We start from the raw sequence: 14,188 nt of genomic DNA on the forward strand, positions 1-14,188 counted from the left end.
GCCGCCAGGTGTCGCTGTAGTCACCGCAGCTTACAAGCACGGTACGTTCTCTACACTAGAGCCAGTGTACACTGCTGGCCAGCTGCTCTCTGGCTGTTGTCTCGGTCAGTATGTCGTATCTGTTGTGTTGCTTCAGGTGGTGCGGGGATGGCGGCTCCGGACATATCCCGCTGAAGGAGATGCCGGCTGTACAACTGGATACACAGCACATGGGTGAGCCATGGGGCCGGGGTTCTCTGTATATAATGAGCGTCAAGTCCTAGTAAATAGCATTACACCCCTCCTATATGCACCCCCCGTGTCAGCCTCCTCTATGCACCCCCCCGTGTCAGCCTCCTCTATGCACCCCCCCGTGTCAGCCTCCTCTATGCACCCCCCCGTGTCAGCCTCCTCTATGCACCCCCCCGTGTCAGCCTCCTCTATGCACCCCCCCGTGTCAGCCTCCTCTATGCACCCCACCGTGTCAGCCTCCTCTATGCACCCCCCCGTGTCAGCCTCCTCTATGCACCCCCCCGTGTCAGCCTCCTCTATGCACCCCCCCGTGTCAGCCTCCTCTATGCACCCCCCCGTGTCAGCCTCCTCTATGCACCCCCCCGTGTCAGCCTCCACTTCCTGTGTCATCCTATCATTAATCCATATACCCATTCCATGTAACTAGTTTTTATTGTAACCTTTCCATGCTTATATTTCATTGAATCCTGCTCTCCAGTATACCTTTATGTTGCAGTTTCATCCTTCCCTGATTGTCATCTAATCTCAGTGCTTTGTAAATGATGCATGGGAAACACTGTAGGCTGTAGTGGGGATCATATCTGGTTCTGCATCTTTCAACTGAGTTTTAAAGGTGTGGCATGTCTACAAATAATGTATGTGTAAGTTTATCTATGAGAAGTCATGTAAGGTACACAGAGCCATGCAGTATATATGATGTATTGGGGTTATCTGCAAGTTAGACAGTAGACTAGAATATGAAATGGATCCCCTGAGCAGTTTGTAGTCTAATAAGGTAGTGGAAGACCTTCACAGACAGGGAGTGCTGCTAAGATTACACTGAAGATACCTGGTTAATGTTTAACTCTTTTACTGGTTGGCATAACCAGAGACAGACTTATGTACCAACTTGTCACCACCGATGCCTGTCTGGGTATGAAAATCACCTAGGCTAGTAACTGGTTAAAATAAATGTATTTTATTGGATAAGAACACAAACGGTAGGAATTACAGGTCTTTACACAAAGTTTGTTGATGAATAAGATTAGTCTAAAAAACTGCAATGTAAGTGTCAATTGTTGATTAGTGTTTCTGTATTTTCAGCGTAAACTTAAACATTATATAAATAAGAAACAATAAGATGTATAAAAGAATAAATGTCGTTTACCTGCCTGTGATTATAAATAATTGTACTAACACTATGCTAAGGTGATATAGAAGACTTTTTTCTGATTGAATTGAGACTTAAATTGAGGTATACTCTGGTGGATTTTAGATCACCTATTTCATTACTTTACACAACTTTGTTTTTAAACAGAATGTGAAATGATTTTAAATGGGGTTCATTTTTAGTGAACAAGAAATAAAGATTGAATTTTAAAACACACACAGCTAACCAGTCCTTTATGTGCATTAAGAAACCTACCATTTCTTTGAGGTTGTTAATGGGATTGCTAACGTTTTCAGTGGTAGCACCTTCCTAATGAACTTGGAAACAAATGTACTTGTTTCCCATCTTCCATTGGTAAGATAATAAGGGGGGGAGTGTACAGCAATGATAAGAGAGAGAATCTGGTGCTGTTGTATCTCTGAGAGAGATATATATATATATATATATATATATATATATATAACATTAATATAGGCCTCAACAACCTGTGGCTCCCCAGGTGTTGTGAAACTACAAGCAAGCCACTCCACTGCTTGCTTTGCCAGCCAATAGCTGGCAGGCTATGCTGGGATTTTTAGTTTCACAATACCTGGCGAGCCACAGGTTGTCCAGGCCTGCATTATTTCCACGTACTGTATTATTAATTGTCAGCACATCACAATGATGAATAATGAATCTCTTGGTGTTGCATGTACCTTTTCTTTCAGCTCTCTGCTCACAAAGAGAAACCAGGTGACATTGTTTTGCGACTAGCTATGCTGATGCTTATAGCCTATATGTTGATATCGTTGAGAAATTATTTTTTTCAAACTATTCCTTTTATGTAAAAATATATCCTATATATTTGTCCACTTAAAGCTGCCTGATTACCAAGATAAAATATTTGATTAAAGCCCTGGCTGGAGTGGTCCCATTTAAACTCCATTCTGGTTCCCAAGGTGATGTTAAACACAGACTTGGCGTAGCCACAATACCCAAAGTCAATGAGCTTGGGGAAGATCAAACTGGATCCCACTTGGCATAATTACCCTAGGAGCTGGACATCCTGGACCCTGTCCCAAGTTAACCCTCAGCAGTCTTTGGTTTTTTTTTTTGGTTTTTTTTATATATAAAGGGATTAGGGCCTGTGCTGAATGGTACAACATGACTGACTGCTAGTCTAGGTAGTTCAGCAAAGTCTTTAGCCAGAGGCTAATGCTGGTTCCCTGGGTGCCTCTGGTTTGCTGACCACAGGTGATGATAGATCTTTTACAGGGCATTTTAGAAAATCTAAGCTGTATTACAACATTTAAAGACAGTAAAGTGCAAACCTGTATGTTACAAATACACTGGCCAATCAATTTATATCCAGTACTGGCGAGAGAAGATGGCCGGAAAGCAGAAATAACCTTTATTACAACTGTGCCAGGTACCCTGGTCTTGTCACAATCTATTGGATGTTTATACCTTTTAATACACACGCCTAGTTGTTTTATGCTTGAAGTTCACCTTTGTTGTGGTGATGGAAGAAAGGAGACGGCTGCTTCCCTTAATAGGTGCTGCTAATATGGTCTGGTCCTGTTGTGGCGTGTCTACTCTTCACATATATACAGATTTTGCAAGTAGTCAACTTGGTTGAATATAATGAGACTTTTATGTGGTATTGTATCGAAATAAGACTGGGTGCACACTACAGTGCTTTCAGCCGATTATTGGCCAATCAAAAGATAAACGACCATTCAGCCCGATATCGCGTTGGCGTGTACGTTGCAGCGATGAACGTTTATCATTCAAAGCACATCATATCGTTTCACTTGATTTTTAAACCAGGTTAAAAATGTTGTTCAACTATGGAACTATGTCATTCCAATTGTTCAGTGTGTATGCACTCACGACCAGCAGTGTCCATAGATCTCAGTCATATCAGCCTATGGTTGACAGATGAAGAGCACTGATCTGAAGGTAAAACGTGTATAGTGTGCACACGAATCGGCATGCTGATCGATACTTTGTTTTTGGGTTTTTTTCTGTCGTCGGTAAAATCGTTAAAGATGTCGTATCGGGAGAAATTTTCTGCAGTGTGTAGTTTGATAACAGGCATTCACTACATGGTGAATGCAGCTTGAAAAATGCTTAAAGCTGCATTCACCATGCAGCGAACACTGTTTAAAGGAGCAAATGTGAGACTCTTGCTTTTCCTAGCAAGTGTGCAAAAGCCATAATAAAGGCTATTAAGCTAGGACATGGTCAAGATGTTTTGCTCTACAAGTTTTATTTTGTAGATGTATTCATTGTTTGATGTTGGTTCCTCTGATTGCAGGGACGGATGTTGTAATTGTTAAGAATGGCAGAAGAATCTGTGGCACTGGAGCATGCCTCGCCAATGCTCCTCTTCATCAGAACAAGAGTTACTTTGAATTTAAAGTTCAGTCTACAGGTTGGTATTTGCAATCTAATAATATCTACTATTCGCTAGATAGTACCACGCTTAGCTGGTAATTGTACCATTCTGTTATAAGAGAAACCAGAAGCAGAATTTATTAACCAGCTTCTTGTTTTCAGTAGCTAGGGAAAGATTTGCGTTTAATCATTAGATATTGGTAAAGTGGTGCACTTGCAGGAGACAGGCCAACTATTCAGATGTCACTCCAAGGAACATAAAGGAACTAATGGAGGCACTAACTAGACTTGTGGTAAAAAATAACAGCACTCTATATAGACACTCCAGTGTTTCAGTAGCTATGCCCTTGGGAAATGTGGACTGAAAGGCTGGGATGACTAAATTAAGCACTGTTTTGTTTTTACAAGTCCAGTGCATGCTTCTATTGCTGCTTTTATGCATTAATAAGTTGTTGGAATTCACAGTTTAACTCTTCACACAAAGTTTGTAATGTACACTTAATATAATTTATTGGGGAAAAGGTTTCCTCTCCTCCATTTTGCTGCTAATAGTAAATCAAAATACATGTTGACCCACACACAAGTAAAGCAGTCCATTTCTTCTTACTACTGTTAAAGAATATACTTTTTAAACCACTGTTCTTGTACAGTGGGAGTAATTCATAAAGTCATACGGTTTGTAATATGAGCAGATCCCCAGTGTAACCTTCAGACTGTAATATATTAAGGATGAACACAAGTGTTAGACTTTCAATCTTCACAGATATTAGTTAATTGTAGCAATCCTTTGTGCTACTTATTGAGTGATGTTAGAGAGCTTATTTCAAACTGTAAATATGTTTCAGGATTCTTATTGAACATTTATCATAGTGTGTGTGCAAATATAAATATTTGAATTTACAAATGTTTGAGATGCTACCCATATCGCAATAAAGCTTACTGAAATAAGTTCAAGCTAGAAATAAAATCTTCACAATAATACAGCCACAAGCTTTTCAACTTGCCCATCATGGACACGTATCCCAAATAAGCAGATTGCTATTTTTAGCTATAAAAAAACACTAATCCTACCTATATCCAGGATAGATTTGCTTATGCTCAATGAGGAGGGATGAAGACATATAGGCTAAAAGGAGTCTCCGTTCTGATGTGTAAGTTTTTATTTATCACTTGCAGAAAATGAGTGTCTGGCATAAGATACAATCTCCTTTTATCATTACAGGTGTATGGGGCATTGGTGTTGCAACTCAAAAAGCCAATTTAAATCAGACCCCCTTGGGTCGAGATGTGCACAGCCTTGTGATGAGAAATGATGGGGCCATTTATCACAACAACGAGGAGAAGAACAGGCTGCCAGCAAACAGCCTTCCACAGGAGGGCGATGTAGTGGTGAGCATGCGTATTGGCATTCATTATGTTGATAAAATGTTATGGTCGACTTTTGTATTTGAAATCCTCGTATCACCTGGTAAAGCCCAATAAATGTTGACACTGCTTTCTCAATAGTCAAATGTGTGCATCATTTTCCTAATGAAAACTAGAATTTATTTAATAACCTTTTTTATTGTAGGTTAAAAAGGGATTCTTTGATTTTTATTAACTTACAAGCAAACAATGCCACCTGCTCAACTTTTAGAAATAAGGGCGTTTTTAGGGACAAATATTTTTTAAAGAGCAAATCGCGCGTTGGACAGACATTTTATGGGCTCAAGCAACACACATGAGAATGCTGCCTATCAATTCACAAGACCAGTGTCGTCACCAAGCCACTTAATGACCAGTATCCATAAGGTACTTGGCGCCCCCTTGTTCTTACACTCTAATAAACAATAACTTTATTCTCATTAATACTTGTTCATTCCACAAAATGGGATATTTCCACTGTATTCCACAATTTTGTTTTTATTTTTTAATACAAACCTACTTAGTTTTGAATAATTTTGATTATAAATAAAAATATTTTGTCTAGTGTATATACTGTGTATTCACATAAAATTGCACCTGTTGTATCCATATTTGTTAGTAGCAATTTACATAGTGGCTTCCATTTTAATCTCAAGTCTACACATACATATTTGAATAGAACCTGTATGTATGGACGATGCAGCACAGCAGATATTATAAAATATATATACGTGTGTGTAAGATATTTAGTTTTGTTCCTCTGTGAAGCAGGTAATACTATGTATCATTAGGATCACATGACCTAGGACAGTCAGTGTTATCTTCTCTGCAGCTGTTAGCTCTGTGCATTACATACAGAGCTGAGATGTCACTGCAGACAGCATTTTGAAAAGATACACAGCCAGAAAATTGTCACAGAAATACCTACAATTTGGCCCTTATTGCAGATATTGTTCCAAGATGGAATTACCCTTTAATAACGATTCTACACAAGATATCCCTGCACTGCCTCAGTGTATATATGAGGATACAATTATTTTGTTACGTTCCTGCACACAAACCTATTATCCTGCAGTTTCTTTCTGATCCCCTCAGTTTTCTCTAACTTTTCCAGTCAAAAATGTGCCTAATCCCCCCCCCCCCCCTTCCCTTTTATCCCTCTCTTTAATTACATGTAATGTATTTAGCAGAATATTCTTCATTTTGTCTTGATATGAATTGGTATTGCTATGTAGTATTTGCACTGTACAGGAACACAATGTAAAATTCAGGCAATTTGTGGTTTTGCTATTTTTTGAAAATATGAACTCTCGTCCCAGATTAGCTAGCTGGCTTAGTGGTTCAAACTAGAAAATGGGCAGAGACCTGCACTCTTCTTCCCATTTACATCTCCTACAGGGTGCATTGAGCTCCTTAGAGGCTCAGCTGGTTCTTCCCCTTTTGAACTCTCCAAATACTATCCTTTCTCAGGCTTTTAAATTCTGGGTTTAGGTGAGATGACTGCTCTTCTATGGTAAAACTACAACACATTGTGGTAAAATGACAAGCTACCTGTTCTGATTATTTTTGAAAAGTTAATTTATATTCAGAAGAGGTTTTTCTCTCATGCAAACCGCTCCTTCCAGTTTAAACGTGTCCTCTTGGAACAATTCTGTAATGCTCCTCTCCTAGTGGAAAAACTTCCTGTCGCGCCTCATATCCACATATCCTAAATCTTATAGGTGAAATTTATTCTGCTCTTCTTGAATCTAAAGTTGGGTACACACTACAGGTTTTTCACCTGATCATCTTGCCAATCACACAATAAATGACTTAGTTCCCATATTGCATTAGTGTGTACGCTCCCACAATCATGTTTTATTGTACCAAAGCACATTGTATAATTTCATTTGATTTTTATAACTAAACTAAAAATTTCTAGGAATGATGTTGGGTCATATTCTGAAGTGTGTGTGCACTCGCAACCAACAGTGTAGGCAGATCTCCATAGAGTTTAGAGTCATGATCTTTTCAGCAGATGGTTATGACAGAGGAAGAGCACAGATCTGATGGTAAAACGTTTAGAGGACGTTCAGTCGTTAAAGATGTTGCATCAGGATAAATTTTCTATAGTGTTTACCCAGCTTTAAATTCTTCACTTTACGTCATTACAAGTGAGTTTGGAGCATATACTTGAGGTACCTACCGGTCTACAAGAGTGGCACAACTCTTTGTAAGCTACAGAGCCTATTTGACTCTGAACACTGTTTATGGCTGTTGTAGATGCCCTCCTCCATCTTTTGTCACTTGTTGTGGATTTGACCTGTATTCATGGGCTACAGGAAGCGGATGGTAACATTTTTATCCAATGTAATGAACTGCCCAGTCGTCGTCCCTCCATGGAGTGTCTGTGCCTGCACTCCAGTCTTACCCTGACTTTACAAACTATGGTACAACTGTTATATTTGGCCATGAAAGTAATGCCTCTCCAGTGCTTTTCTCTTAGGGCCCCGTCCTGTGAACAATAGCTCAATCTAGTTAAGTGACTGTCTTATAAAGGGAGCAATCCATTATCACATAGAGGCTGTGTAAACCATCTCTAAAGTCTGACAGCCTTGGTTATTCCACTCTGTAGTCTGGTTGTAGAGTCAGTAATTACCCGCTACTGTTCATACAGAATCTTGTACATTATGTCATATACCTCCTCCGATGCTGGCACATGTTTGTATGTATATTCTTTTCCCTGAAGAAACAGTGCAACAAAGTGGAGCTTTATAACTGTTTGATGATAATGAGGCAGCAGAAGGAGCATGGCCCACTATAACAGTCAATGACTATAGGAGATGTAATCCACCCATACACTCTGTTCAGTCATTTCATATGTTGCTGCACAGTCACACATCAGTCACGTTTGAGCCTTGGTTAAAATTAAGTTGTTTGATATAGAGGCACATTCATAAGATGAATAGATATATTACAAATGTCACATGTGACCTTTAAACACAGTTAAGGAGTAATAATCTAAGAATAAAAAGGAACATTTTTTATTACAAAAATATTACATTTGCAGGTACAATTTTAACGATTTTGCTAAATTGTTCTTTTCATTTGTGGGAACACTTCTATAGAGATGAGCTGCAGCCTGTTGTATTTAATTGACAGTACCTGTTGTATTTGTGTATACGACTGTCCTCTGTATTTCTTGTTTTAAGGTTGTTGGTAATGTGTTTATACTTTGCCATTAGAAATCTGAACTGAACAATAGCTCTGTTTTGTTTCCTTAGGGTATCACCTATGACCATGTAGAGTTAAATGTTTATCTAAATGGAAAGAATATGCATTGTCCTGCGTCTGGAATAAGAGGAACAGTTTATCCCGTTGTGTATGGTAAGTCATGTTTACACAACGAGAACACTTCTATCAGGCTGACCTTATCATTTAGTTCCCTGTGATAGTGTAGCAGGGTGGCTGTTACTGGTTGTATTTTAGATCGTTCTAGATTTGTATCGTGCAAGTCTGGTGTGGTCTATATTTACAGATCCTATTAATCATAATGCATAAGAAAATAAATAAAACCCATAGCCTTTAAGGACACCCAGGAGAACCCTTTCCTAGATCAGTTGGAACAGTAAATACGTAGGATAGTTTCCACAATATGCAGGTTGTCTGTCTGTAGTGTACTGTCTCCCATACAACAGGCTCTCAATCCATGTAACTACATTAGAACGGGATTCAGTGAGGGGATCAATCAGTCCCTAGTGAGAGAATCTGATGGTGACGGGTACAAGCCATCAGGACAGTTGTGACACTTATATCAGTAGTATACTTGCAGTGCCCTGCTTTCCATTAACCAGCTGTTCCTTCTTCCAGTGGATGACAGTGCGATCCTGGATTGTCAGTTCAGCGAGTTCTACCACACCCCCCCAGCTGGGTTTGAGAAGATATTGTTTGAGCAGCAGATTTTCTAAAGACTGGAAGACTGGAGATCTACAGCTTTCCCAAAGCATTTATTTCTTAAAGCTGCACGATGCATACTGACAATGTGCTTTGTATTTATATCTCACTTGGTGCAGGCCTTTCAGATCTTGTGTGTGTACGTAGTTTATAAAGTGTCGCCCACCTGCAGGGACCATCATCTAACAAAAAACAAAAAAAAACCTCCTTTGAATCCTGACTTGATATTTTTGTGATGTGTAAAGTAGTTTTCTGCCAGACAGTGTGTCTCTCTCATTGTAAATATAACCTTTTAGATGGAAGCCCATGTTATCTCTATACATTGATTCAGTATTATCTGAACTTTTATTACAATTACACCTCCATTGTACACTCACAGTGGGAGATCTCATAATCACACAGTGTGATCACGGAATGGTCAAACCGGTTAATTTGTTTTTATTGTGGCAGCTTTAGTGTATCTGGAGCGATATGTGGGCATTGTCCTGTGTTGGGGACACTGCCGTGCCGTGTCTGTGTTTACTGCTTTCTGAAATGCCGCTCCCAGAGTGCCTTATGACTTTTTGCTCGTGTCACAAAAACTGATTGATTGCATGCTGTAATGTACTCATGCTCGGCTAGCTGATGAGCGTTTTATTGTGTGTACCTTATCACAATGTGCCTGCATGGAGTCTTATGTTTGTACTGTACTCTATTTTTGTGCACAAGTGGCCAGTTAGTAATCTGTCCATCATGTTCTGCTGTGATGCTTAGGACAGGGTTGTCACATGAGACGCACTGGGATTTCCAAAGCTCCAATGATTTTATTGTTTGAATGGTTTATTATAAGGTTCCATTAATGTATGACCTCTCTTTTAGACAAGTGAGTGAATCTAGTTCTATATAGGCATATGGAGTACCGCCATCGTTACTTGTAGATACTTACGATTGTTCTAATGATATAGTCCCAGTACAGTGTGCTCTGTTCCAGGCTTCACTTCCCAGTGGCTGTAAACAGGCCAGAGGTTAGGGATTCTTTGTCTACAAAGTAGTAATCATTATCTCAGTAGATTTAGCTGAATTCAGAGAGAACATTTAAATCGTCACTGTCTGCAGCCATTGTCCAGGTCAGATGGACCCTATAATAGTTATGGCCCCTTTCTGATTAATGGTGAACACAGATGTGCAGTTAAGAGGGCATTGTGATTTATCACAGACAGTAACACCAGACTCTAAACGAGTTGAGGCATAAAGATACATGCACATGTCTCTCCTGCACTCCCATAGCCCTGACCACTAGCATGGAGTAATGTAACTGCTGTGGTTTAGTTGTGGATGCATGATACCCATTTAGTTGTGCAGTAAGTCACATAGGACATTGTGTGTGCTGAACAACACATTGGCATTAAGACTCTCATGCTTCCAAATATTATTAAATACTGTAATCTGAAAGGTTTACTGGAGACTGTAAATGCCATATTATATAAATAGGAGCATAAAATCATAATTTTTATCCATGTCACATTTGGAATCCAGGAAAAAACAGTTAATTGAAACATTTTGCTGTGTATATGTACAATGTGTCATGAGGTGGTGTTTTACTTAACCACACACCCAGTAACGTTATCTTAATTGGTAAAAACTAACCTAGTCAATGCTACGGAGATGCATTTTAGTTCCTTATTGATTATTTATAATATTTTTACAGCAATTTCATGTGGACAAAAATATTTTGAACTTAGTTCTGTTAAACATGTACTCTCCTTTACCATCATTATGGTGTGATATCATTTTACTTCTATAGAATATCTCATCTGAGGCAGCGTCGGTACATGCAGAGGTGAATGTGTGGAAATCGGCCATCAGCTATTCAGCTTTGCCATGTTTAGAAGATGAGTTTCCATGGATAATAGTATGAACTAAAGGAAACAACTTAATATACAGAGAAATAGGATTCTCCGTTCAAAATCACACTATTATGCCACTTTTTGTCCACTTAAAATTAATAAATATATATATATATATATATATATATATATATATATATATATATATAATCTCTATCCCCCACCAATATATTCCAATGGAACAGTGATCACATTTTTAGGAACGGTACTATAGAATGCTCAATGTGCTTTGGCGATAACATTTGAAGAAAGCACACCTTATACATAAAGCCACTCTTTTATTATTCATTAAAAAAGAAAGCTCTAAACAGTGTGTTTCAGGATAATGTCCTTTTAACTGCATAGCTATCGACATCGTTTTTAAATTGGGCTTCAGCCGTGATTAAATATGTAATTGTATCCTTCTGAAGGTAAAGGAGAGAATCCTGCCCTCTGCAGGTGCAACGTGGAATAGGTGGATGGCCACGCAGAGGAAGGTGTGAGCACTGTGGACTCCCTCCTCCCTGGTAGGCCACGTGACCTCCCAGCACTGTATAGAGGAGGCCACATGATGTGGAAGTTTGCTGTCCCCTTCTGATCAGATCAAGAGCAGCCAGCTGAGGAGGCCTCAGATAAAGAAGGAACGGCGGGCCGTCTGTTGTTCACTGCTGCCTATATGCTGATCATGGTAGCTGACATGGAGATGTTGCAGGTGCCCTCTTTTACCTCATCCAAATTGGCAGCAAACATTTGCTAGGATAGCTGATGACCGTAAGGAAGATTGTGCAGTCCTGTTCTATACAATATAGGCAGATATCGGGGTCAGCAGATCCCCCCCCCCCCCCCCAACACATGCCTGAAGAGGTTAAGAAGGGGGATTGCTTGAATTCTTTATACCTACAGAAGGATAAATCTTTTGTTTAGCTACAAACTAATTTAGTGTTGTGATGGTTGAGTAACACTTTTGTGGTGTTGACAGCTGCTATATTATTGAACACCGTTGTTAAAACAAGTGCGTAGAAAAACAATTGTTGCCCATAGCAACCAATAAGATTTTTGCTCTCCTTTCTGTCTGCTAGTTTAGAAAATGAAAGCACTTGATTGCTTGCTATAGTCAACACTACAGTTTTCTTGTGCATATGTGACACATGTTTCCCGCAACAATATATTTGTAGCTCAGCTGAGGTCTGCTATGGAAGCAGCATGTCTGATCATTATTTGTAAATGACCATAAAAAATAGACCGCTTAAGCTTCAAACAAATTTAGGTCACATTTGTTATATTAATATTTACTTAAACTTTAAAATGTATTGGATAGAATTCACTCACCATGGACGCGGAGTGCAGTTACAGCATACTATCCTCATTCACCAGACACCTGAATCATTGATCTTGGTACCAATGCACATGTGCTATTTACATACTAGTGCACGGCACTATCCACTATAGTGGAACACTACAGGTTAATATCTCTAATGTTTTAGTGCACACCACTCTACTAGATTATACGGTTTGAATAGAGTTGCTCTTTAAAGAGGTTTTAATGTACTGAGGCATTTTAATGCTAATTTGTCACACTGCCCTTTTATGACTGTCTTGCTCCCTGGTTATTACACAGGCTTCTCACAAGAGCATACGGAAAGTATAAGGTTAGAGAAACTTGCATACTAATTTCACAAATATTTTGCTACATCTCCAGATCGTGGTATCTGCCAGTTGTTGGGAGATATTCAAAGTCTGCCACAAAGAGTGCAGCATTTTTTTTGTGCTTTGTTACCTGTAACTACTGTATATTGTGAATGAAATAATTAAGTATACACTAGAAAGAGTTGTGACCCTCCAATGCTGGAAAAAATTATTTTGAGATATTGTAATTTGTACATAAATTTAGAATCCAGCATTGGTAGTCTTGGACCGAAAGACTTTTTTTAAATGAAAATTTCAATGGAAACCCATTAAATGTATTTATTTTTTGGTCCGTTTTATTTTTAAAGTTTGCACCTTTTTTATGTTCTGATTTAAATGCACTGTGAAATATATATAATTCTATATATACATGTACTTTTCATAGGTTATTTTAAAAGTACCAAAGAGCCAAGTGATTTGCAGTTTATGAAGTGCACTCTTTATTCTGCTATCAAGCTAATCACTTTACATAAAATGGCATAGAGGTTTAATTATTAAAAATGAATGTTTGGAAAGATCATATGTGGACATATATAGTTTAGTTGAAATCTTCTAGCTTATGGTTTACACCAGGGGTGTCCAACCTATTAGCTTCTCTGGGCCACATTTACAGGCGTGCTGGGCCGCAGGTTGGACAACCCTGGTTTACACTTTCAAGAGTCTTTAACCAGTAAGTTTGCTATCCTCTGTGCTCAGTCACTTGTCATTTGTAATTAAGATTTACTGTAACTTGTTAATAAAAGAACCCCACATTTGTCTTTTATTGAGAAATCTGTTATTTTCACATGTTCACTTCAGGTTAAAGAGTATAATTACATCCTTTACATATGCGTGTGTACTTAAACCCAAGCAAACTGGGGACAGTCCTATTAATCTACTACTATGCTCACTTCTGCCACAAATCTATTTTTCATTACTTTCATGTGTTTTAATGTTTGAATCTGTATTTCTAAGATTGTTTAAATAAACTTTCAAAACGAAGAGTAACTTGTTCATTTGGTGCCTTTTTTTAAAACCCAAAAATTAGCTGTAATTGTGCCCAATGATAATGGCTCATAGTAAATGAACAAATATGTGATGCACCTCTGTGTCTAAATATAATACGAAATCTAGACAGATTAGAAATATAATTTAATTCTAAGTTTGGAATATTGAAACAAGACAATGTATTAAACACTTGTTTGGACAATAAAGCAATTTTGATTTTCAGAAAGAATTTTGACCCAAAAAGGTTATTAGCTACTCATATTTTGAAATGTAATAAAGCAACCTAAAATGGATGCTGGATTCCTATGAAACCAGATGGTTTTAGATGCAATAAATCGGTTTGCCTTACTTGTAAGCATCTTGTCAATCAATCCAAAAATATTAAAACTAATAATCTAGGGGGGGTATTCAATTGTTAGCGTTAACGAAAAAAAACGAGCGCTTAAAAAATACCGTTTATACGGTAATATTGCGTGCGAAAAGCGTTAATACGGTAGTTTACTCGCGAAATTTCAGCTCGCCGTTCAGGGAGCAGCGAGCTGAAATTCCACGA

At 38.5% G+C, this 14,188-nt stretch overlaps 1 protein-coding gene and 1 pseudogene across 1 annotated transcript; one reads left to right on the forward strand and one right to left on the reverse strand.

The window, feature by feature from the left end:
• The window catches only part of LOC142139809 (tripartite motif containing 13-like), a 693,488-nt pseudogene that overhangs the window by 39,956 nt on the left and 639,344 nt on the right, over nucleotides 1-14,188 (reverse strand).
• SPRYD7 (SPRY domain containing 7) lies at nucleotides 11-13,635 on the forward strand. The gene is made up of 6 exons (XM_075199077.1): nucleotides 11-213; nucleotides 3,681-3,797; nucleotides 4,983-5,149; nucleotides 8,428-8,530; nucleotides 9,014-13,225; nucleotides 13,307-13,635. The coding sequence occupies exons 1-5, from the start codon at nucleotides 111-113 to the stop codon at nucleotides 9,109-9,111; spliced, it is 588 nt and encodes a 195-aa protein (XP_075055178.1). The 5' UTR covers nucleotides 11-110; the 3' UTR covers nucleotides 9,112-13,225; nucleotides 13,307-13,635.

This window comes from Mixophyes fleayi, chromosome 2 (genome assembly GCF_038048845.1).
Source record: "Mixophyes fleayi isolate aMixFle1 chromosome 2, aMixFle1.hap1, whole genome shotgun sequence".
Classification (NCBI taxonomy): Eukaryota; Metazoa; Chordata; class Amphibia; order Anura; family Limnodynastidae; genus Mixophyes; species Mixophyes fleayi.

Bases quoted from the DNA above. Each gene is read 5' to 3' on its own strand.
- SPRYD7 (XM_075199077.1), top strand. From the start codon at position 111: ATGTCGTATCTGTTGTGTTGCTTCAGGTGGTGCGGGGATGGCGGCTCC. The intron at 5,150-8,427 runs GTGAGCATGCGT...TTGTTTCCTTAG, and splicing joins CACAGGAGGGCGATGTAGTG to GGTATCACCTATGACCATGT. The intron at 8,531-9,013 runs GTAAGTCATGTT...TCCTTCTTCCAG, and splicing joins AGTTTATCCCGTTGTGTATG to TGGATGACAGTGCGATCCTG.